Below are 23,542 nucleotides of genomic sequence, written 5' to 3'. Positions count from 1 at the left end.
TTTCTGGTCACTCTCTTTACTCACCAAACCACACAGCTTTGTTTTTGGGAGTTTGACTGGTGGCAGGACAATGTTTTGTGAGTTTTGGTACTTACTGGTGTTGCACAACAGCAGAGATAGTGGGATTGAGGGAGAATAGAAGCAATTTCTATGAATGCAGGGAGGTGTAAGCAGGGGGTCTGGACTTCAGTGATCAAGGAGCAACACTTTCTCTCAATTATGTCTCTCTGTGGCAGGGCCTTTGCTTTTGAAGTGTAATCACAGTAATCTACTCCTGCGGTTTCCTATTGAAAGGATTTCCCATGTATCAGCCCAGAGAAGAATTTCCAGCCTTTTGCAGTCAGGGTTTGGTATTTCCCTATTTACCCTGCCCATCTCTGTGAGAGGGCTGTGCAGAGGGGCTGTGCAGCCTCTGCTGCTCCCAGCACCCACACAGCCCCTGGATCAATCCTGAATTCCAGCTTGGTCCTTTCCTTGAGGCACATGGAGTTAAACTCCCCAAAAGGGTTTTGGGGCAGCAATTCCTGATGGCTGACTCTTGGAGCCACAGCAGCAATACCAGGTCCAGTTACAGCCCCTTGTGTGGGATATTCTGAATTAATGGCATATTTTGAAGGAAGAAACAGCACATGGCAGCATCTGAGATGTACAGGGCAACCCTGGGGAGCATGAATTAGCCTTGCTATGAGTCAGGAGCGTGTGTATGAAATAGTTCCTTCATTAGGGATTAATTGGCATTTACATTCCTCCTGGTGATAGAATTTTATCCATAAGGCTGCAATCTAGATGCTCTTGGTGTTTGTTTTTAGCACCCTCTCTGTGCTAGGGCCTGGTGGAAGGGAGGCAGCTTGAGGCACGTCGTGTCCTCCTACGCTGAGCAGCCAAGGTGACGACTTGGTCACATCCTGGAAAGATGTTTGGGGTTTGTGTTTTGGGGTTTTTTCTTTTCTCCCTCTCTCTTTTTTTTTTTTTTTTTTTTTTTTTATGGCTGCATAAACAGTTGCAAATGTTTCTTGGAAGTTTTTTAGTAGTTGTCATGCTTCCTGTAGGAGTCATGGAAAAGTGAATCTTCACCTTGTTTTCTCCTCCCTGAAGAGATGGTTGGTCTTGTGGGTGACCACAGACAAGACAATCAGTGCAGGGGTGGCAGCATGTGGTGTGAGTGTATTTAGGAAAAAAAGAAAAGTTAAAAAAAAACCCGAAAAAGAATGTATTTGAGAAGCTGCCCTTGGTAGCGGGCTGCAAAGGTGAGTTACAACCAGGAGGAAGCGCGTAGCAAATGGAAAAGATGTTGAAATATTTAGTCAGTAACCCCAAAGTAGCACTTTGTCAGGTGGAAGGAAGGATGTGAGTGCTTGGGGGTGGTGAGAGCAGGCTGAAGTCAAAAGCCAGGGGGTAGGAAGGCTCCTGGTGGCCCTGTTTTTACATACCAAAGGACATAATGTGGGCAGGGAGAAGATGTCAGTAATGCAAGGGGATACCCACAAGGCAAGACTTGGGAAGCACCAGGGACAATTGCTGAGATGATGTAAACACAATTTGCATCTTTTAAGGTGTATGGGAGCTCCACATGGGTGCTCCATTCAGGACTGAGGCCCTGCAGCTCTGAGGGCTCCACCAGAGCCTTCAAAGATCTCTTTTTTTCTGCCCCCATGAATGGAAGCTCCTTTTCCCAGCTGGCACAGACCCTGTGTGGGTGCCTGGCATTCCCAGGGCAGGGACCTGGGGCTGCAGCCTCTGCCCTTGTCCTCCCCATCTGTGAGAGCTTGGACACGAAACACAGAATAAAACTTGTTCGGGGCTGGTTTGGTGTCAGTATGGATGAGAATGGGAACAGCCAGCACAGCTGAGCGTGGGAGGGCATCCAAAATCTGCCTCTGCAGGGCCCTGCGCTGGCTGGGGGCAGCTTCCACAGGGTGGCCAGGCTTTCTCAAGCCTGCCAGAGCTCCAGGAGCAGCTGGGACACGCTCTCAGGCACAGGAGGTCACTCTGGGGTGTCCTGTGCAGGGCTGAGTTGGATCCTTTGGGTCCTTTCCAGCTTGGCAGAGTCCATGGGTGCCCTGAGCAGCACAGAGCCCCTGGGCTTTGCTCTCCGTCCCTTTGTGCCATATTGACACCGATTGCTCTGAGAGCCAGCCCTGTTCCTGTGGAGCCAGCAGCTTTCCCTTTCCCAGCAATGGGGCTTTTCCTGCCATCCCCCCTCAGTGCCAGCCCCTGGTGCCCAGCAGAGCCCACGAGCTGCCCGTGCTGTCCCTGTGCTGGCTGCTGGCTCTGGGCTGAGCCTCCCTGGCAGCCACCCTGCACTGACAGCTGGGCACACAAATGTGTGCTGGGGCTCCAAGCTGTGCTGGCTGCTGGGGAAGGCTCCTCTCCAGTGCAGCATGCTGCAAGGACTTTCCTTCTTCATTACCATGGGTTTTCTCTCCAGTGCAGCATGCTGCAAGGACTTTCCTTCTTCATTACCATGGGTTTTCTCTCCAGTGCAGCATGCTGCAAGGGGGGATTCTGCAAGCACCAGTGGAATCCTGCTCTGGTCTCCAGCGTTCTGTGGGGTTTCCAGCCTGAGCTGTGTGTGATGTTGGCTTGTGCAGACCTGCAGGGCCACTCCTCAAGCACCTGAGCTCTGCCAGGGAGGGTGGATCTGTACAAACACCACCCCGGGGCTGGTGGCAGGAAGGGATGGTGTAATAGAGTCCATTGTCATGGTGATCTGTGGAAAACATCTAATTGGGATTAGTTAGATCACCAGGAGCTCAGGGAAGGATTCCCATTCAGCCCAAGGAATGGGGGTTAAGGACTGTGCTGGGATTCCTTTAGAGGTCAGCATGCCAGAACAGCCCTTGCTTTAGTGGGGGATAATTGCCAAGGTGAAAAGCCCTGTTTTGAGGTCTATAGTGTTGAGGTTTACAGTGTTTTCAGGAAATCTAATTGACTCTCCCTAAACCTTGGCTCCAGGCAGGGATAGTACAAATGAAGTCCAAGGAAAGTTGCATTTCTTCACTCATTGTCTCTGCTCTAAAGCTCAGGGACCTGACTTTCGAGGCTGACAAAGTGTTTTACATGCATCTGTATAAAATTTGATTTAGAAACTCTTTATTCTCCAAAAGGCAGCGGACACAAAGCACATGTAAAAAATAGATTCAAAAATGAAACTGCAGTCTTGAGGACTGTGGATGTCAGCAGCACTGCCCAGTGTTACTACATCAGTGTGCATTAATTGAAATGCATAAGTGTAAATTAACAGCCTGTAGTGTTTTGGGAGACCTTGTTATACGTGAAAGAAGCAGTGTTTCTTGTGAATATTTAAATTTTCAGCCTAAATTTAACTTGTTGTGGAATATCTGGACATTAAACTACTACCTACAATGGGGAAAAGTCACTTCCGCTGATAATTGATTTTTCTTGATGATCCTTCCTCCCTTGTTCCCTGTCTTGCCACGGGAGAGATGTCAGCATTAAATGACTTCTCACTGGGCTTGTTCTTGGTGCAGTGGTGGGTTTGGGAGGGCAGCAGGAATCCTGCTGTAATTCCAAATGTAACTTTGGGCTTTAGCCCCTGGGAAGAGGCAGAGCTTCTCCTTGGTGCCGAATTGCTGAATTTCTGCAGGGTTTTTGGGGAGTTGTGATGTTTAAATTAGCGATTCCTGTGTCTGGATGTGCCTGACGTGTCCTGCATTGCCTTGCAGCCCGCGAGCCCGATGGATCAGATGGGGAAGATGAGGCCTCAGCCCTACGGAGGGAACAACCCCTACACGCAGCAGGCGGGGCCGCAGGCGGGGCCGCAGCAGGGCCACGGCTACCCCGGGCAGCCCTACGGGCCCCAGGGCCCCCAGAGATACCCCATGGCCATGCAGAGCAGGACGCAGAGTGCCATGGGCGGCATCTCCTATGCACAGCAGGTACAGCTCCGCAGCTGGCACGCACAGCCGGACGGGCAGGGACACACAGCCAGCCTGGGCACAATGGCATTTCTCCAGGCTGGGTTCTGTGCCGCACCTGCATCCAGGTGGGATCCATAGCCTGGGGAGTCCTTGTCTGAGAGAGGCGGTGGCAGAGCAGTGAATCCAGCAAGGGAAAAATAAATAGCAGGGGAGGGAGATCCTTTTTCTGCTGTGTTGAGTTAGAGACACAGCTGTTCTTTGCACAAGAAATGACTCCAGGTCAGTTTTGGCTCATTACATGATCCAAGTGGCGCCTGCTGGACTGTTTGCAGGATTCAAAAGGCAATTTTTTATTTGTTTTTTTAAGTCTTTGGAGCAAGCAGTCTTTCCTTTCAATGTTACTTTTATTGAAGGCTGGTCAGATAGGGATCCCTAAAAACTTAGCTATGATGCCTGTTAGAACTTGGTTACTGCCAAGAATAATGTCACACGCGAGTGTGTGACACGAGTGTGTGACGTGACTTCTGCTGTTTTCTGGGAAGTATCTAGATAGTGGCAATTCCAGTGCATTTACTGCTCTCGAAGTTTGCTTCTGGAGCAGAATCTGTGTGTGTGTGTGTGTAACTCCCTTGTGACTGGCTCACCTCCCTCTCTCCCCTGCAGATGCCTCCGTATGGGCAGCAGGGCCCCAGCGCGTACGGGCAGCAGAGCCAGAGCCCCTACTACAACCAGCAGAGCCCTCACCCGCAGCAGCAGCAGCAGCAGCAGGCTCCCTACTCGCAGCAGCAGCAGCAGCAGCCCGCTCACTCGCAGCCCTCGTACCAGCAGCAGCAGCAGGCGCAGCCCCCGGCCCCGGCGCAGCCGCCGTACTCGCAGCCGCCGGCGCAGCCGCCCCATCAGCAGCCCCCCAGCCCGTACCCGCAGCAGGCGGCCCCGCAGCACGCCCCGGGCCAGCCCCCCTACTCCCAGCAGCAGTCCCAGTCGCCGTACCAGCAGCAGCAGGCGCAGCAGCCCGCGGCCCCCGCGGCGCTGGCACAGCCCTCCTCGTCGTACCCGCCGGCGCAGCCGCCGCAGCAGCCCTCGGCCTACGGCCAGCAGCGCTTCCCCCCGCCTCAGGTAGGCTGGCCTGCTCTGGGGCACTGTGTGTGGGGCGAAGCTCCTGGTCTGTGCGTTAGAACTGGTTAGTTACACACAAAGAGCCCCTCGGCCTACGGCCAGCAGCGCTTCCCCCCGCCTCAGGTAGGCTGGCCTGCTCTGTTCCTGCTCTGGGGCACTGTGTGTGGGGCGAAGCTCCTGGTCTGTGCGTTAGAACTGGTTAGTTAACACAGAGAGCCGCATGGCACAATATGGGCAAAGCTCCTGGTCTGTGTGTTAGAATTGGGTAACTACACACAGGGAGCTGGGTGGGACAACACGGGGCAAAGCTCCTGTTCTGTGTGTTAGAATTGGTTAGCTACACACAGGGAGCCCCTCGGCCTACAGCCAGCAATGCTTCCCCCCGCCTCAGGTAGGCTGGCCTGCTCCTCTCCTGCTCTGGGGCACTGTGTGTGGGGCAAAGCTCCTGGTCTGTGTGTTGGAATTGGTTAGTTACACACAGAGAACTGGCTAGTTACAGACAGAGAATTGGGTGGCACCACATGGGGCAAAGCTCCTGTTCTGTGTGTTAGAATTGGTTAGCTACACACAGAGAGCTGGGTTGTACAACATGGGGCAAAGCTTGTGGTCTGTTTGTTAGAATTGGTTAGCCACACACAGTGAGCTGGGTAGGACAAAATGGGCAAAGCTGGTGGCTTCTCCTGTGGCTCACAGAGGTGGTAACCAGCAAAAGCAAAAGTTGGCTTTGGGGAGGAGAAACAATGCTTGGGACCTTTCAGCAAACACTGCAATGCATCCAGAGTAGCCTTTGAGAAGTGGAAGGGTTTAATTGACTTGCCTTGTTTGTGTAAAGATGTACCTGGAATGAGGGTGAAGGTGAAGGTGAGGAAGCAGAGGGGCAGATCCAGGACAGCCTGTGGCAGAGTCTGTGATGAGGGAAAGCTGGGAATGGCTCTTCTGTCATGCCCTGGACCTGTGCTCCCAGCTCTGAGCACTATCTGTGTGTGCTGCTGGCTTTCAGTGCTGGCTCTCACCTCCTGTTTTGGGCAAATGTCACCAAGGGGACATAAATCTGCCACAATGTGAGAATATCCCAGAGTGATTCCAGCAGAGGCCTCATTGTATTCCCATTTGTGACTTTTTTGTGTGTGTTGGTTGATGTTTCAGGAGTTATCTCAAGACTCGTTTGGGTCCCAGGCATCCTCTGCTCCCTCAATGGCTTCCAGTAAAGGGCAAGAAGAGATGAACTTGAATCTTCAGTCCAGACCTTCCAGCCTGCCGGTGAGTGGGGCCTGGCCCGAGGGCAATCAGCAGCACAGCAGGAAAATGAGCGCTGGTCCTGTTCCACGTGGAAATGGGAGCCATGGAGGCTGCCTGTGCTCTTTGCTAAGTCATTAGCTTCCTACTTCCCACTGGAGGTTGAATGTAATTTACAAAAGTAATGGATTTGAGAGGGGAGTTTAACCCTGAGTGCTCTGGTCTGCAGGTGCTGCCTAAAGCAGTTCATTCTGTGTTCTCTGTGTGCAGAGTCTGAAGTACCTCACTGCTCTCAGAGCAGGCCCTGGCCTCCAGGAAAATCCTCATTTCTACCTGATTTTCCTGTTCCTTAGCCCACTGTGGCACTGGTGACTGGCATTGGAGCATCAGTGGGCTTCTCTGGTCCAGTCTGGCTGAACAGTTGGTGAAAAAGACAAATTCATTGGTATCTGGCGTGAGAAAAATCAGTCCCACGTAGCTCCTTCCTTGGCAGATGGAGAATTGTATTTTCTTTGGCATCCTAAATCTGAATGTGCAGTGACCAGTTGAGGATGAGGCTAGTGCCCAGTGTTTCAGCAGGTTTTGGGCCAGAGTAGTTTAATTTTGTATTAAAACATCAAGGAAACAGAGAAGGGTTGAAAGTTTAGGTTAGCTTGCACAAGTTGGTCTGTGCCTCTGGCTTGGAAGAGAAGTTTGGAGCTGCTGAGTTCCAATTTTGCTGGTAACTTTTGTTCTAACCAGTAGGAAGTGAGTGAGGTTTCATTTTTTTCTTTAGCCACTGGCTAAGTCAGTGCTGGGAGCTGCAGCTGGATTGGCCAGAGGAGTGAGCTGTGTGTAGAACTGAGTTATTTTTGCTCCCAGCCATGAGAACAGCTTTGTTACCAGCCCCTTGAAATAATGCCTTCAGATTGTGGGTACAAATTGTCACCCAAAATATAAAGTGATTCTAGTGCTGACCACCTAATGGGAGTAGTTGTGGGTTGTTGCTTTTTCTTCGCTTTTTTTTTTTTTTCCTTTTTTTCCTTTTGGACCTTGATTACAAAGATTTAATTTGTTCTGAGGCCTGGGGGGAAAAAAAGAATCTTTTTAAATAGCACGTTTCTTTCCACTCTGCCTCTCCACAAGTTCTTCCATGTGACCCATCTTCTGGCGAGCAGCTCAGGAGAAGGGAAGGCACTGAAGTAATTGAAGCAATTGCTGTAGCTCAGAAGGGTGGGAAGTCCTTTCAGAGGCACTGCTGATGGAGCCTCCCTGGATCCCACTGATCCCTCTGCCTTGGATTATAGGAATTAGGAACCAGGCTTTGCAGAAGTGGCTCCTTCTCAGCACCAAGTGGGAGTTTGTGTTATACCTTGTGGTTAAATATATTTGGCCCTTTTCAAGTTGTCCCCTCTCCTGAGCAGTCTAAGAAAAGAAATCCATCCCAGCTGCAAGAGTGGAGGAACCTAGAAACAAGGGAATATCAGGTTTTCCTGGCTTTACCACCAAATAATTTGCATTTAAGAAATCAAGCAGTCTTTAGCTTACCCAACCCTGGTGTATTTTTGGCCTTTCTCTTCCTTAGTAGGCAAAAAATTAAAAAAAGGAGACTCACTTGTACCTCTTTCATAATTCCTTGTTGTCTCTTTGGGATCCTGTAGGACAGGAACAGCACCAGCTGAGAAGGGCTCCAGACAGGGATGCTGTGGGGTGTTGAAAGGCATCTCTGGGATGCTGGCAGCCAAATCCTTCTTTCAGTTTGCAGTGATCAATCTCCTGCACAGAGTTTGGCCTGGGGATGCTCAGGAACACAAGATCTCCATGGAAGGGCGCTATCAATTTCTTTTTATCTTCCTGATATTGCTCAGTCTGTCTAGTTGAGAAAGTTTTATCCTGCTCAGGAGGATTCCCAGATCCCTGTTTTGCCATTATGGATGACTTAGAGGAGCAGAGTTTGTTTGTGGGCTTTTAATTTTATTAGAGAGTCCTTAGCCCTTTTCCAGGTCTGGTGGGTGCTGTGGAAAAGCTCATTGGGTATCCTGGAACTGGGGCAAATCATGCCATGCATCATCTTTAATTAAACAGGGATCAGCCCAGCAGGAAAAGGAAAAGGAGGTTCTGCTTTTTGGGTTCTTGGGAAGTGTTGAATTTATGTGCCTTTACAAGTCCTTGGCCTTTGCACATGGATATTGTGCATAGTGTTCATGTTGGAATTCAGGGCAATAAAGGGAATATTCCTTGGGCTGGAGCATCACCCTTCAGGAGGTGCTGGTCCCCTGGCAGGGACATTGTCAGGTTGTTCAGCTCTGGGATCTGCCTGAGGAATGTCCTGTGGATCCCTCTGGGTGGGGCCTTCAGGATTCCTTCCACAGGATCGTGGTTGTTGTGTCATTAACCAAACTTTCTCCCTGGTGCCTTGTAAAGAGCCCTGCCTCCCTGTGAGTGTCCTGGCTGCTCTCCCTTCCTGTGGCAGGCAGGCTGAGGAATTTCTCTGTAAAATTCACTCCTTCCCCAGGGAGTCTCCATCAGGATTGCAGCCAAACTAAACTTAGATTGCAATTGCACAGGAGAAGTGGAGTAGAGTATTCTGTGTCTGGGTGTAATAGAGGAATAGTGATCCTTGGGATAGATCTCTTTCTCCCAGGAGATTCCCTCGTTTCTTCTCCTTAGCAAAAAATTCTTCCTGGAGAGTTGTACCCAGTTTATTCAGTGCTAGCTTGGACTTTTGAGTCTTGGGTTTTGAGGCTGAAGGAGTCACACATTTCCAGGTAAAAAGTTCCTTTGTGCAGCCATGGAAGCAGCTCTGGGGGAGGCAGATTGGATCCATTTGGGTTTGGATTGCAGATCTGCTCTGCTGCAGGGCTCTTTGGAGTGTTGGGTTTGTTGGGAGGGATTTTCTCTCTCATTATGGAACATGGGACAGGTTTTACCTCGCCCCAGTCTCTCTCATGGGCTGCCTTGAAGGAGTTCCTGATGTCTTTGGGAAGGATGTGGGGCATGAGGCAGGGGTTCCACCAGGCTGTTCATCCCTGCCCAGACACAGAACTTGGCATCTCTGGTGTTTGAGCTCCCAGGTTCGCCCCAAAAGCCATTAATAAACCAGGAGGACAGAGTCTGGCAGGGTTTTGCAGCTCCTGACACAGCAAGGTCATGTTTAAATTTTTGTGGCAGCAAACTGGGCAGCTGGGGCAAAAATTTTGGAATTCCTACCCCAGAATGTTCTTCGTTTGGTCAGTGTAGTGGTGAGCCTGAGGGAGAAATCTCCTCTCTGTCCTGGACAGTTTATTTTCATCTTATTGTAGAGTGGGAACAGTTTTAACCTCAGTATTCTGCTGTTTTGCCCTGTTGGGAAACCATTTTGTTTATTTAGTGATGTTTCACTCTGGTTCATATGTGAATTTTGATCTGAAAAGTGTCCTATCAATGGCAGAAAGGATTTTAACCAACTGAAAATATTCCTGATCCAAGGTTCATTTCTGGGTGTGGGTTCTGTCCTTGGGTCCTTGCAGTGTGGATTGAAGGAAATGAGGTTTTGTTGGGTAGGGAGAGGAATGAGGCTGCAGAGCTTTGGCAGAAAAATCTTGTCAGTGAGTGTCCCCAGCAGTTGTGGGGTGGTTTTGGTTTGATTATCTCTCCCTCAGCGGAGCAGTTGCTGAGCTGGGGCACAGGAGGCGTTCAGGAAGCCCTGCTTGGGCTCTCCATCCTTTCCAACTGGTCATTTCAGCTGCTCTGGGAGTGCTTGAAGTGGAATAAAGTTGAGCTCTGTCAGCTGCGTCCCCTGACCTGGAAATAATCAATGCAACAGGCTGAAATGCAGCACAAAACTGTCAGAGCTGCCATGGAGGGAGGCAGGCAGCCTGCTTCCTTAAAATTTCAGTTTAAAATGAATAATTTCGGCAACTTTTTCAGGGGGCAGGAAGAAGGAACCTTTTATAGTTGAATCTGCTGGTCACTTCAAACCCCTCTTTTTTTCCCTCTCCTTTTTTTCTCTTTCCATATGGGACTTCCTGCTTCTGTTTGGTTTGTGTTTGGCCTTTTGAGCTCCTCTTATTGCTTGCCTTAGGAGAGGGATTAGCAGTGTGTGCATTTCAAAGCAGGGCAGCACAGTGGATATGCAGATAAAGCACCCCGGGCTTCCCCAGGAGCACCTGAAGCTCTGGCAGTGCAGATCCCTGCCTGCCTTCAGTTCGTGCCATCTGCAGGGTTTTATCCAGGCTGTGGTGATTCTGTAAGGTAAAAATGTATTTTTCCTTGTTCAGTGCTCCTCTGCCCAAGGTTTGCATGTTGTGTGACTGTGCCCAGCATTCCTGCATGGCTCCTTGAGGAGGCTGTGCCTTTTCCCCCAAGTTTGTATATTTTGTTAGCTGTGCAGAGCATCCCCAGAGCCACGCCGACCTTCAGCTGCTCAGTGACGCCTTTCACACTCAGCCCTGCCCCAGGGCAGCTTTGCTGTGTGTCCGTGGGGCAGTTCTCTGTCCTGGCACCCCTTCCTGGGCTCTGAGGGGAGCTGATCCCCTGTGCCAGGGGTTCTCCCCTCCGCAGAGCATCCCAGGGGAGCCGCTGCAGGAGCTGTGCTGTGTGCTGCGCTCAGTGCCGGGCTCGTTTCCTGTTTCTATTCTGGGCTAGAGCAGCTCAGCTCGGCTTCCTGCCTGTGCCTCTGCATTCCCCACAGCCCAGCCCTTCCCTCACCCGCCCTGCTCTGGGCAGCACAGCTGGGACCCCCATGGGACCCTCCCTGGGCCAGCCATGGGTGAGCGCTCACTGCTGGGCAGGAGGGGCTGCAGGGTGGGCAGCCCCGGCCGGGGGGCCTGGCTGTGCTCTGGGCTCTGCTGCTCACATTGCTGTGTGCCATGGGCCCTGAGCCCCTTCCCCAGGGCAGGGTGAGCCCCTTCCCCAGGGCAGGGTCAGCCCCTGCTCTGCCCAGCCCCTGCTCTGCCCAGCCCCTGCTCTCCCAGCAGCTCAGGCTGCAGGCTGGGCAAGTCAGGCTTTCACTTCCTCTCTGCTGCTGCCTTTTAGGCTCACTGCACACCCTTTAAAAGGTCCAGAATCCTCTTGTGAGTCTGACATTTGATGCTCACCCCCTTCCCTTTTCATGCAGATCAGCCCTGCCAGACAGGAGCCCACCGTGCTGGGCGGGAGGGGCTGTGCTGGTGAGACCCTCCTCTGGAGGGTGTTCAACCCTGGGGTGCTTCAAACACCTCCACACCTGAGCTCTCATTCCAATTTCCCTCTTACTGTGCTTCTGGCACACTGGATTGACTTGTCTTGGAGACATGTGGGATCATAAATACCATGGGGAAAACTCTTCCCACGTGGTGCCCATGTGTGGGGCACGGCAGGGGCCCAAGCTTGGGATGCTCCTATGGGCTGGGATGGGTCACACCAGGATCCCAGTCAGCCCTGGGAACTGGAGGAGGTGTAGGATTGGTTTTTATTGCAGTTTTGAATCTGGAAAGAAGAAGCTTCTATTAAGGGAAAGGGGAAAAAAAGGTTTAATTTCCTGAAAGGACAAGAAGTGACATCTCCAGGCATGGACTGTTCTGGCGCCCTGACCCCGAGGGCAGCCTGGCCTGGGCCAGGTTTCCATGGATATGGTGCCTCTTCCTGTGCTGCTCACTGCCCTGGGCCAGGAGCAGTTCCGTGATTCCCTCCAAACGTGTCTCAGCCTCCCCATCCCACCCAGAGCAGCACCCAGGCCTGGGGTGGCACTGCAGACAGCTCTGGGGATGATGCCCCAGTGCCAAGGGGCCAAACCCTTCCCACAGGCTCCAGGGAGTTTTGGAAGGAGCTGCAGCCTCCAGCTGTCTCTTAGAATCCATCCAGGATCACAGACTGGGTTGGGTTGGGAAGGACCCTAAAGGTCATTTGGTTCCAACCCCCTGCCACAGGCAGGGACAACTTCCAGGGGAGGAACCACTGGATTCACCACACTTGCAGATGCCTGAGACCTTATAAATCTTGTTCTGTCCTAAAATCTTCCTCCTGCTTTTTTAGAAATTGATTCTGTCACTGTTAATTGTTTCAGAGGCTGATGAGAATACTAAAAGCTGATTTATCTTAAAGTCCAAAGTATTGCCTGAACCGGGGCCTTCTAAATTTTGTAATAATTTCAGCCTCTTGCCTTTGCTGCTTCCCTTTGCCCACCGTGGCTGGGGAGGTTGGCAAGGTGGCGCAGTCACATGCTGGGATGACTAAATGCTCTGGAGTGTCAGTGTGTGGAACATGAGCCTGGAAAGTGCCTTCCAGAGAAGCTGGGCAATGGGAATATCCTCATGTCTGGCAGTGCAAGGGGAGCTTCCTGCCTCCTTCTGATCCTGGATTCTCTGGGAGCTGGGGCTCATCTTCAGACTTGGATGAGGAGATGTAAAATCCTGTGGAAGGAAAACAAAAGCTCTGTGAATAGGCAGGTCTGTCAGCTGAGGCCTGCACTCATCTCCCTCCTGCACCTCCTTTCCCACTGATGGCTTGGAGATCCCTGCATCCCCAGACCTGCCAGAAATCAGGGAGAGCATCCCCTGGTGCTGCTGCCATGTTGCTTCCTCCTGTGCCCAGATCCTCCTGCCTCTTTCCTGAGCTTATTTTGGGGTCAGAGTTGCTGTGGGGGCTGGAGGTGTCACCCTTCTGTGCTGATGGATGGGACAGCTTCTGGGACAGCTGAAGTGACACCACCCTGGCTGGGAAAATTCGGCATTTTTGTGCTGCTTTGGATGTTTGATGTGGTACCAACCTTTGTGTAAAGCTGGGAGTCCTTTTTGTCAGCTGAGCAGCCTCCAAAGGGTTAAGTGGGAGCTCCTGTGTGGGGTTTTGCTGCTGCACCTCGCAGGGTCCTGTGGAAGAGCCCGGGTGGGAATGCTGCCCTTCCACACGGCGCTTCTCCCTCCAGCGACATCTTGTTCTGTGGATGAATCATGGTGCTCCTTCTCCACTTTGTGCTGCAACCACAGCTCTGAATCTGTGCTCTCCAAAGACGGGGAAGATGAGATTTGCTCGCCTGCTCCATGCTCGGAGCGGGAGGAAAGCCCCCTCGCCCTACCCTTTTTTTTAATATATTTTATTATATTTTATTTTATTTTATTTTATTTGGAGGGGGAAGAGAAGGAGGGGTGGCACGGGGAAGGAGCAGGAGATGTGATTAAAGCTCCTGCCGAGGAGATCTGTGGGAGTGGAGTATCGACCTCTGAAAAATCAATGGCTGCTGCGGTAGCTGTTCCGCAAGGCTCCGGTGCAGGAATGTGGCACAGCCAGCAGCCCTTCCTTCCCCTGCCCTGCTCCTGCTCCATCCCCAGCCTGGTCCCTGCCAGCCCACCACCCTCACCCACCTCTCCTGAGCTGGATTAGAGCAGCAGCTTATTTTTGCAATCAGAGTAAAATTCCTCGTGTGGCACCGAGCCCCTCCTCCTGCCAGCCTCCCTTCCCTGCAGTGCAGCTCGAGCCAGCAGCTTCTCCCAGTTTGTCTGAAGCCAGCCTGGAAGAATGAGCTTTTCAGCTTCTTTTTTGAGCAAGGAAACTGCACGAATCTCTCTGGCATGTTCCAGTCCCCATCTTAGGTTTGTAATTGCCAGCGCTGCTGCCTGAGAGGAGCTGGAACTCCTTGGAAGGGAAGGGAATATGGACTCTGCAGCAGAGCCTTGCTGAAGCCTTGCTGCTGTTTGTTTTAGTGGGCAGGTGTTTTCCCCTTGAAGTAGTAAAGTCTAGCACTTCCTTCCTCTCTGTAAGGACTGTGGGGATGGGTGAGTGGCACGTGAGGGCTCTAGGTCCTTGTGGCTCACTCAGTTTGGTACCAAACTCGATGTTTTTTCTCCTGCTGAACTCAGTTCTTGTTGCTCTCATGTCATCCCTGCTCAGATCAGAGATGGAACTTCCAGGGACATATCCAAGGGGCCAATCCCAGTGATTTCATTGCAAATAAATCCCTTTGTTCCTTCTGACTGCTGGGCTTATCCCATTTTGAAGGAGGGCGTCCCCTTTGTGTCTTGTCCAGCGCACGCCCACACCAGGAAGGATCCTGAAGGTGCTTTTGGTGCTGGGAAGACGGACTCGTGTTCCTCTCCACAGTGACTGGTGGTGGAAGAGCAGAGTGAGGGGAATCATGCCATCCCTGGCACAAGCTGCATGTTTTTGGGATAGGACAAGACTTGGAAAATCTCTGTTCTGACTCTTGATTTGTCAGCTTTGGGGACACTGGATGAGAAATCTCTCTGGATGACAAGCATCAGCTGGGTTTCTACTGGAGCTGAACTTGTTCCCAAGCTCCAGCTTCTGGTTTCTGCTGGGGGAGCAACCTGGAAGAGGCACAGCAGGAAGGCACTGGGGCTGCAGGGCCTCTCCAGACCCTCCTGTCACATCTGGGAAAACCTCAGGTTCCTTTGTGGGGGTGCTGTGAGTGGAGCATGGGGAAGTCTCCAGGAGAAAGTGTTCTTTGGAGCATGAGAGGCAGGATTTGTCTGTACTGCCAAAGGAGGAACGAGTCTATCCATGTCCCCAAAATAGCAGGGAGATCCTGCCAGTCAGCTGTGTGATTGTTGTGATAGAGAGGATTGAGGTATTTTGGGTGTGGAAATAAAGGGGAAGGAAAGGACAAGCTTGTGATTTTTAAATGTTGGTAGTTCTTGAGTAAGTGGAAAAGCAACTGCACAGAAAAGGAGCTTGTAATAGAAAGTGAGTATTTCAATCAGAAGGAAGGAAGAGGCTTTTTCCCTTTCAGAAAGAACTGGGGAATAAATTTAGCCATTGTTCTCTGGTCTTGCTTGTGAGCATCCTATGGAAACAACTGGCCTTACAGAATTTATAAACTGCAGCACATGCCCATCTCAAACCATAATTTCCCTGAGTGCTGTCTGGCGACCTGATGGTGTGAGATCAGTCCCTGTTCCCCCACACTTCCCACGTGGAAGGGCCGAGGCTGGGACGGGCTGCAGTCCCTGCTCAGGAATCCCTTCTGCTCTCTGGTCAGTCTTCCTGCTCCTCCAGGTCAGTGGGATGGGCCGGAGCCGAGCCTCAGTCTCTCTGCTCCTCTGGGACTTTGTTACCTTGATCTTAAGCGTTTCTGGCTGTTTCATCTCTCTGTTTGTTTAACAAATGGGCTGTATCAGATAGAGGGGTGCTGGTTCCTGCTGCCAGATAAAAGAATCCCGGCTGTTTGCAGCACAAACCCTCGGCTCCTTGTGCTGCCAGGCCGGGACTCGCAGGGATTTGTGCGCAGGCTGAGCTGCCCTGGCCCCTGCAGCAGGGTCTGTGTGTGTGAGCAGGAGGTGCTGTGCTGGTTCCTGCTGTCAGCAGCACTGACAGCCCCGCGCTGGCACCGGCCCTGCTCGGGCATCCTCTCTCTCTCACAGCTGGAACCGCTCCCTCCCCGGGTCCCCGTGGGCTTCCGCTATCAGGTCACATCCCAAAATAACACTGGGCAGTATTTCAAGTGAAGAAACTCAGGCTTTGGGGCTGCAGCCAGCCTGGAGTGTGAGATTCTGTGTGAAATAGTTGGAATCCCTCCAGCGTTTTTTGATCTGCATGGCAGATGAGCAATAAAATGCATAAAAAACACATTGGAAACACGTGAGGAAATTCTCCAGACCCTGACGTTTCCTTGAGTTGGCAGAGCTGCTGCTGCTGAGCCTCACCTCCTGTCTGGGCTCCCCGGCTGTGCTGTGGGAGAGGGGAGAGCCCTTGTGCTGCTGCTGTGCCTTCCCAGGGCTGCTCCTGGTGCTCATGGGAGGCAAATAAAACCTCGCAGGCCCTCTGCTCTTGGGCTGCGTCCAGAACCCCCTGACGGCAGCAGGGCTCCATTATTTCCGTCAGGTTTCGTTGGTTTTAAAGGTTCTCTGCTAACAGGCTGTGGGGAGATGCAGGGATTTCCTTTTCCCCTGCTTTGGGGGTGGCAGAGCTGGAGGTGTCTTTCAGGTTTAATTAACCCCTGGTGCCCTGGTGCTTGACATCCTGAGAGGGAATTTGATGGGAGGAAACCAGCTGCCCCCTGATGAGCTGCTGGGGCTCAGACACTCCAGTCCATGTTTTCTCCTTCCCCTTGCAGGAGTTTCCCTTCTGAGCAGCACAGTCCTGCTGAATAACACACTCAGAAAATGCTGCTGTGCTGGCAGAACCCTTCTTTGGTGGGAAATTACTTTATTGTTGGAATTCATAAAACTTACTTATCTTTGGAGGTGAAAGTCACTTCAGGAGTTACTCAATTTTCATGGTCCTGTTTCAGCTCATGTCCCAATGCTGGGAAAGGGGGATGTGTATTTCACTTCCAACTCATTGAAACTGATAATCTGGGAGCCTGATGCACAGCTGTAGCTCTGGGGGTCCCTCTGGGGGTCCCTCCTGGTGTGTCAGCAATGGGGCACAGCCACCCAGGACCCACCTGCTTCATTAAAATGGGATGTTTTTAAATGCCTTGAGTACTAAAGCACTGATGCACAGGCAAGGTGAAAGGCATGAGCTCTGCAGATTGTTATCTGCTTCTTAGGAGTTAATTTTCAAACCGTTTTTAACGTTCCTTCATTTTATGTCTTGCAGATATTTGGTGATTCAAAGTAAAACCACCTTCATGTATTGAAGGGACATGCCAGTATTTCCATCCAGTTGTAGGCTGGACTGAACTGGTTTCTGGACATTGTGATCCCTTCATGGGCTCTGGGAGAAATCTCTTTGTGTGTCTTGAATCAGTGGCTGCAGTTGGGTGCAGTAAATCTCAGTGAGAGGAGTGTTTTGCTCTTGATTGTTTGTGTTGGTTGATGCTTTTTAATGCAAAATGTTGGAAATAATGTCTCTTTACTCCCACTTCAGATGGTTTCTGCAGTAGGAATGTGGGATTTGTCAAAGTTGTCCAGGGAAAAACACCCAAATAGCTGCATAAAGGAGCAATGCTTTTGATGTTACAATAGGAAAGTAGTGAAAATTGCAAGAGATCTCATACACTATTTTTAGGCTTTTTCTGCAGTTTTTTAGCTTTCATTGAAATAAAACAAAGCTTTTTTTTTTTCCCTCAGGAAGATAATACTTGAGCAGTAGGCAAATACACCTCAGAGACTGTGGTGAAGGAAATGAGCTCTCCAACAGGAGCAGTAATGGAAGGGGAGGGAGGACACGCTCTGCACTAAATCATCCCACCAAGCGTCTGGGCTCTGCAGCTCCAAAGTAACGCTGGCCAGCATTTGTTAGAAGCATTTTGTTCAAATTCCATTAAAACAGAGGAAATTGCTGTCCTGGAGCAGCTGAAGGTGGTGCTGAGGCCCAGCTCTGCCCTCTGGATGTCCCAGTCCCACGGGGTGATGAAGTGCTTGGGCGTCACCGTGTTGGCTTTTATTCCTCCACAATTCCCCTTCTCCCTGAGTTCCACATCCTGGCTGTGCTGTCAGAGCCTTTGCACACCCCTGGCAGGCAGGGTTGGGTCTGGGGGCTCTGCTCCCCCAGGCTGATGAGTGCAGTGTCTGTTCCAAGTCCCTGTGCACTGCCAGGGCTGGGAGCACGTTCCCTGCCCTGCTGCTGGACCAGGAGCTGTGCTCTCAGTGGGAATGGAACCAGGCTGGCCAGGTGATTTATCAGCTGCCTCGGCCTTTCTCCGTGGGGTTTAAATGAGGTTGGCTCTGCTTGTGCTGCTCAGCTGAGTTCTGTGCAGGGAGAATGACCTGGGATTCCCTCAGGGCTCACCCAGAACCCTTCTGATCCAGAGCTGATTGCTTTGGAAGACTTAGGAGGGGTAAGTGAAGTCCTGGTAAGCTTTGGCCTCCACTTCTTCACCTGCCGTGATCCTTTGAACCTCTGGCAGCGATTTTATCTAATCCCTGGAATAGTTACAACTTCCCAGCTTTCTGTTCAAATAGGCTGCCACTTCCTCTGGCTGGGGCTCTCCTGACTCATTGAGTGCAGGCCAAGCCTGAGCAGCTGATGCACCTTGTTAGCAGCCAGCCAGCACAATTGGGCATGCTGGATCTGATCTGCACATCAGCTCCTTGGAATTAGCCCCATTCCACACTTGCCAGCTGGTTCTTGATGCTGTGGCAATTGGAGGGTTCAGCTCTCTTAGGCTTTTTGTGCTTTTCTTCTGCAAGGTGAATACATGCAGGAGGAAGGGTGTTTTCTAGCCTTGCCTTTGAGAAAAGCTAAACTTTACAGGTGGATGCAGTAACTGCTAATTTTTGCTGTCTTTGAAGAAAGGGAAGTGGGAACCCTGAAGAGTATTTTATGGTTTTCTTTTAAATCTCTGTTTAGTTTGTTTTTATCCATCTCAAGTGAGTAGTTTCCCACCTCATAGGAGGTTTATGAATTAATTATGGTGAGGCAGGAGTTTTCTGTCTTTCAGAGGCTGAGCCACGTTTCCCTTCCAAGCCACGATCACATGGACTGTCTCCTGTGTTTGCAGCTTTACGTGTGCTGTTGATGCATTCTTTACCTTCCCACCTCTGAACTGAATTAAAAGGAAAATTAGCCGGTTGTTTGGGCCAGCAGCAAGCCAGCTCAGGAGCTCCTGGGTTCAGGCTGGCAGCAGGATAGGACATGTCTGGCAGCAGCCTTTGGTACCAGCAGCAAACAGAGTTCACTGACTCCTGAGTGCAGCATGCCCAGGGACGGATGCTCCTCCTGAGCAGTGTGAGAGAGCAGCCCCGTGGCTCTGTGGTTTCTGATGTGTTTCTGTGCCCTGCAGGACCTGTCTGGTTCCATAGATGACCTGCCCATGGGGACCGAAGGAGCCCTGAGCCCTGGAGTAAGCACATCAGGGATTTCCAGCAGCCAAGGAGAGCAGAGTAACCCAGCTCAGTCTCCTTTCTCGCCACATACCTCTCCTCACCTGCCAGGCATCAGAGGACCCTCCCCCTCCCCAGTTGGATCTCCAGCCAGCGTTGCTCAGTCCCGCTCCGGCCCCCTGTCCCCTGCTGCAGTCCCAGGTAACCTCTCACCCTGGCTCTGCTGGGGCTGAATTGTGCTGCCCAGAGCTGCCCTGGGTGCTCACTGAGCTCCTCTGAGCTCCTTGGTGTGTGTGAGAGGTTTCTGGGGTGGACGAGGTGCTGGAGAGCCAGCAGTGCCCTTGCTCCGGCCTGAGTGACCGCTTGCTGCTGTTCTCCCCTTGTCCTGGGCTCGTCTGGGGCTCTGGGCTGTGCCTGCTGGGTGTGTGGGGGTCTGTGCTGATGGTGTGTGTCCTTTTGTGGCCCAGGCAATCAGATGCCTCCCCGCCCTCCCAGTGGCCAGTCGGACACGATCCTGCACCCCTCCATGAACCAGTCGAGCATCGCGCAGGACCGAGGTGGGTCCCACCCTGCTGCCTCCAGCTCCCTGCCCTGGGCACCTGGCTTCAGGGGGCTGAGCACTGGAAAGCTGCCCCAGGAATACAGGCTGAAGTGTTGGGGCGCCTTGCAGTAAATTCAGCTCTTGGTGGCTGTTTGGCCTCTGAATGTTCCTTCCAAACTGGTGCTTTGGCTTCTAAGATGTTTTCTCTGGCTTTTTAACATGCTTTAAGCTTCAAAACAAGGGGTGCTCACAGCAATATTGTGTGCCTTTGCACTTTGAGAGAGTAAAATTTTGGGGGGAAAAATGAATGTAAAATTTCAGCTCTCCTGGCTGAAGGTATAGAGTTGTCACCCTGAGAAAAGAAACAAGTGAAGAAAAACCAAGAACAAGAAGCCCCAAGGATTTGCAGAGCTGTACTGGCTTCTGCTGTGACACTAAGGGGTTTTTTTCCTGACTAAAACAGGAAATTGGATCTGTTATCTGCTCAGATAACACAGGCTCCTTAATGCAGCCACTAAAATGTGTGCAGGCTGCTGCTGGAAGGATTCTGTCGGTGCTGGGGGCTGTTCCCTGGCACACGTGTGTGCACTGGCAGCTCGGGATGCTTTGCACTAACGCTGTTTTCCCTCCTGGTGTGCAGGGTACATGCAGAGGAACCCCCAGATGCCCCAGTACAGCTCCCCCCAGCCCGGCTCAGCCTTATCCCCCCGGCAGTCCTCGGGAGCACAGATGCACGCCGGCATGGGGCCCTACCAGCAGAACTCCATGGGGAGCTACGGACCCCAGGGCGGCCAGTACGGACCTCAAGGTGGGAACGGGGCCAGCAAAGGCCTCTCTCTGTCCTCATGTCCTGTTGGGGCCCCAGGTTGCCCAGAAAAGCTGTGGCTGCCCCATCCCTGAAAGTGTTCATGGCCTGGTTGGAGCAAGCTGGGATAGTGGAAGGTGGCCCTGCCCATGGGATGATCTTCAAGGTCCTTCCAAACCCACTCCATGATTCCATGATAAATGTTTTGATTTGTCCCCTCTTAAACTGTGGGTGATACCAACCAGAGCATTGCTCCTGTTGAGATTGATGGGATATGTTGCTTTCAGGGATAGCTGTACTTCTAAAAGTAGGATTCTTCCAACTTATTTAGGAATAAGCAGGTTGTGCCTCCCATGTAATTGTGCCAAAGGGATGGCTCTCTTTGGAGAGGAAGATGATGCCTGTTTTGGGAAGGGTTAATGTGGGATTTTCCATCCTGTCCTGGGCCATTTAGCTCTCTGTGCTGGGCTGAGGTTTGGGAGAGTTTCAGGCAGCTTCTGAATCGATGTTGTTACTTGGCTGTGTCAAAACACATTTTACGTGGCTTATATCCAAGTACTTTGACTTTGTGTTGAGGTGTGAACACTCCCCCTCATCTCTGTTAGTGATCTTTAAATATTTGCCGATAGAGGATTTCTGTGGTGATTCACGAACGGAACGGGGCGAGTGACGCCGTGTTCCCCTGTGCTCTCTCCCCAGGAGGGTACCCCAGGCAGCCAAACTACAACGCCATGTCCAACGCCAACTACCCCAGCCCGGGCATGGGGGGCAGCATGAACCCCATGGGGGCGGGCAGCCAGATGCACGGCCAGAGCGGCGTGCCCCCGTACAGCGGGCTGCCCCCGGGCAGGATGGGCCACGGGGCCATGGGCAGCCGGCCCTACGGGCCCAACATGGCCAACATGCCCCCGCAGGTGGGCAGCGGGATGTGCCCCCCGCCCGCCGGCATGAACCGCAAGGCGCAGGAGGCGGCCGCCGCCGCCATGCACGCCGCTGCCAACTCCATCCAGAACAGGTAGGGGGGCACGGCTGGCACGGGGCTGGCGCACCGCGCTGCACGGGGCCGGGCAGAGCCTGGCACACCGCGCTGCACGGGGCCGGGCAGAGCCTGGCACACCGCGCTGCACGGCGCTGGGGGCGATTGGGGGAATGCTCACAGAGGTTCCTGGAGGTTTCTGCCCTCTGTGGAGGTTTGTCCTTCATGGACGTTTGATTTCCAAGGGAAGTGTTAAAAAAGAAAGAGAGTGAACCCTGGAGGAGCCGTGTGTGTGTTGGAATGCCCAGAGCAGCTGTGGTTCCCCCATCCCTGGCAGTGCCCAAGGCCAGGTTGGACACAGCCTGGAGCAGCCTGGGATAGTGGAAGGTGTCCCTGCCCATGGTGAGGGTTGAACAGGGGGTGATCTTTAGGGTCTGTCCAGCCCAAACCATTCCAGCCCTCTATACATCATTTATTACATACTTAGGGAGTTTTTAATGCTCACAAGGGAATTATTTAACTCTGAGATCCCTTTAATTGTTTTTGCATTTTGCTTTCTGGTGCTCTCTGTTCCCTGGGTGACTTGGAGATGCTGTCCCTGTGCTGCAGCCCCTAAACCCAGCAGCCACCCAGCTGTGTGTGTGATCCAAGGCATTGCTTGTCCACTGTGAGGAACTTCTTCCTTTTAGGGCCTTGATGAGCAGCTGTGGGAAAGGAGCTGGAATTCAGCTCTGAACTTTGCACTGTTTTCTGTGGTAGTTTTCCCCTTTATTGCCCATTTCAGAGTAGGTGTGTGTGGCCTACCAGAATGCCAGGGGAGCCATGAACGTGCTCTTAAATTGGGTTCCCCCAGAAGTGGTGGATTATTTGTTGTCTGACTGGACCCTGCTCTTTATCTTCACCTGAGGGCTGCTCCTGCAGCCTCCTGCTTTTACCTGTGCCTGCCAAGGCTCAAGTTCCCAAACCCCTATAAAGGCACCCAAGCCTGTCCCTTTGAGGAAGAAGTTTGAGCCACAGTACATGGAAAACAATGCTTCCAGCCCAGGACATTCCACCATTCTAAATCCTGTATTCTCACTACACTGCCCAGGGCTGCAGAGTCTGCAGGTTAAAGGCAATTTCACAACTGAAATGAGGCTCAGTTTGTGGATCTAGGAGAACAAGATGAAAATGTTCAGAGCTCCCACTTTCCAAAGGGTTTGCATCCCCTTTTCTCTTGAGAATGTGGCTTGGGCTCTGGGCACTGAGCTTTACAAGAGCACCTGATCTTTGTTCTTGGTTTGGGGCAAGTCACTCCTCCTTGTCCTTTTAAAGTTTCTTTTAGCAAAGCTGCTTTGTCAGAAGGCAATATCCTAGTGCCTAGTATGTGGAGTAATTGTGTGTTTCTTCCTCCTCCAGGCCTCCTGGTTATCCCAACATGAACCAGGGGGGAATGATGGGCACTGGGCCTCCTTATGGGCAGGGAATTAACAGCATGGCTGGCATGATGAACCCCCAGGGCCCCCCCTACCCCATGGGGGGCAACATGGCCAACAACTCTGCAGGTAAGCCAGAGCTTTAGGACCTCACTGATGTCATTGCATGGAAGGAGAATCAGTGTTAAAGATTCCTTTAACTTCCCAGGGATGGCAGCCAGCCCTGAAATGATGGGACTCGGGGATGTCAAATTAACACCTGCAACTAAAATGAACAACAAGGCAGATGGGACGCCCAAAGCAGAATCCAAGTCAAAGGTAAAACGTTCTGGGTTTTGTTTTTATTGACTCCCATCCTCCTCAGCATCCAGGGAAATAAAGCCATGTGTTGTGTTGGATTGAACAGTGGAGGGGAACGGTTCCCAGTCCTGTGGGACACATGGATTTCACCTGGAAAACAAATTCAGTATTAGGAATTATTACCTGCCACGGTGAAACTGCCAAAAGCAGCATAAACAAACCTGAGTTTGTTGGTGGAGTGGGCCTGGAGCGAGGCAGCTCTCAGCTGGGACGTGGTAACTAAAGTGTTGCAGTTGTTTCACAAACAGACCTCTCACTAATCCTGTATCAAAGCCAGAAGAGGGAGGCAAACAAGTTCTTCAGGGAGTGTTTTTCTTTGCATTGCTGCTACCAGTTTCAAAAGAACCACCAGAAAAGCAGTTTCTGAGCCCCTGGTCTCCTTCTTTGCTACCTGAAGGAAAACAAATGCTCAGCAGGTTTGATCCCTGTGCCAGTAGCAAGAAGATCCAGGAGATCTCTCACTTCTGCTCCTGTGTTCTGGCATCTGCCTCTCTTATTTATGGCAAAAGAGGAGTTGAATGTTCTTAGCCACAAATCAGGGCTGGTCTGT

General features: G+C 51.8%; 1 protein-coding gene across 1 annotated transcript in view; it reads left to right on the top strand.

Annotated features, from left to right (window-relative positions):
* The window catches only part of ARID1A (AT-rich interaction domain 1A), a 53,400-nt gene that overhangs the window by 17,371 nt on the left and 12,487 nt on the right, over window positions 1-23,542 (top strand). The window contains exons 2-10 of the mRNA XM_059488542.1: window positions 3,687-3,899; window positions 4,545-4,997; window positions 6,144-6,257; window positions 18,856-19,096; window positions 19,363-19,452; window positions 20,077-20,244; window positions 20,941-21,256; window positions 22,616-22,761; window positions 22,841-22,950. Coding sequence (XP_059344525.1) covers window positions 3,687-3,899; window positions 4,545-4,997; window positions 6,144-6,257; window positions 18,856-19,096; window positions 19,363-19,452; window positions 20,077-20,244; window positions 20,941-21,256; window positions 22,616-22,761; window positions 22,841-22,950 — 1,851 coding nt within the window. The remainder of the gene's footprint in view (window positions 1-3,686; window positions 3,900-4,544; window positions 4,998-6,143; window positions 6,258-18,855; window positions 19,097-19,362; window positions 19,453-20,076; window positions 20,245-20,940; window positions 21,257-22,615; window positions 22,762-22,840; window positions 22,951-23,542) is intronic.

The sequence above is a fragment of the Ammospiza nelsoni genome, chromosome 25, assembly GCF_027579445.1.
Source record: "Ammospiza nelsoni isolate bAmmNel1 chromosome 25, bAmmNel1.pri, whole genome shotgun sequence".
NCBI lineage: Eukaryota > Metazoa > Chordata > Aves > Passeriformes > Passerellidae > Ammospiza > Ammospiza nelsoni.
This window is presented reverse-complemented; position numbering and strand designations above follow the sequence as displayed.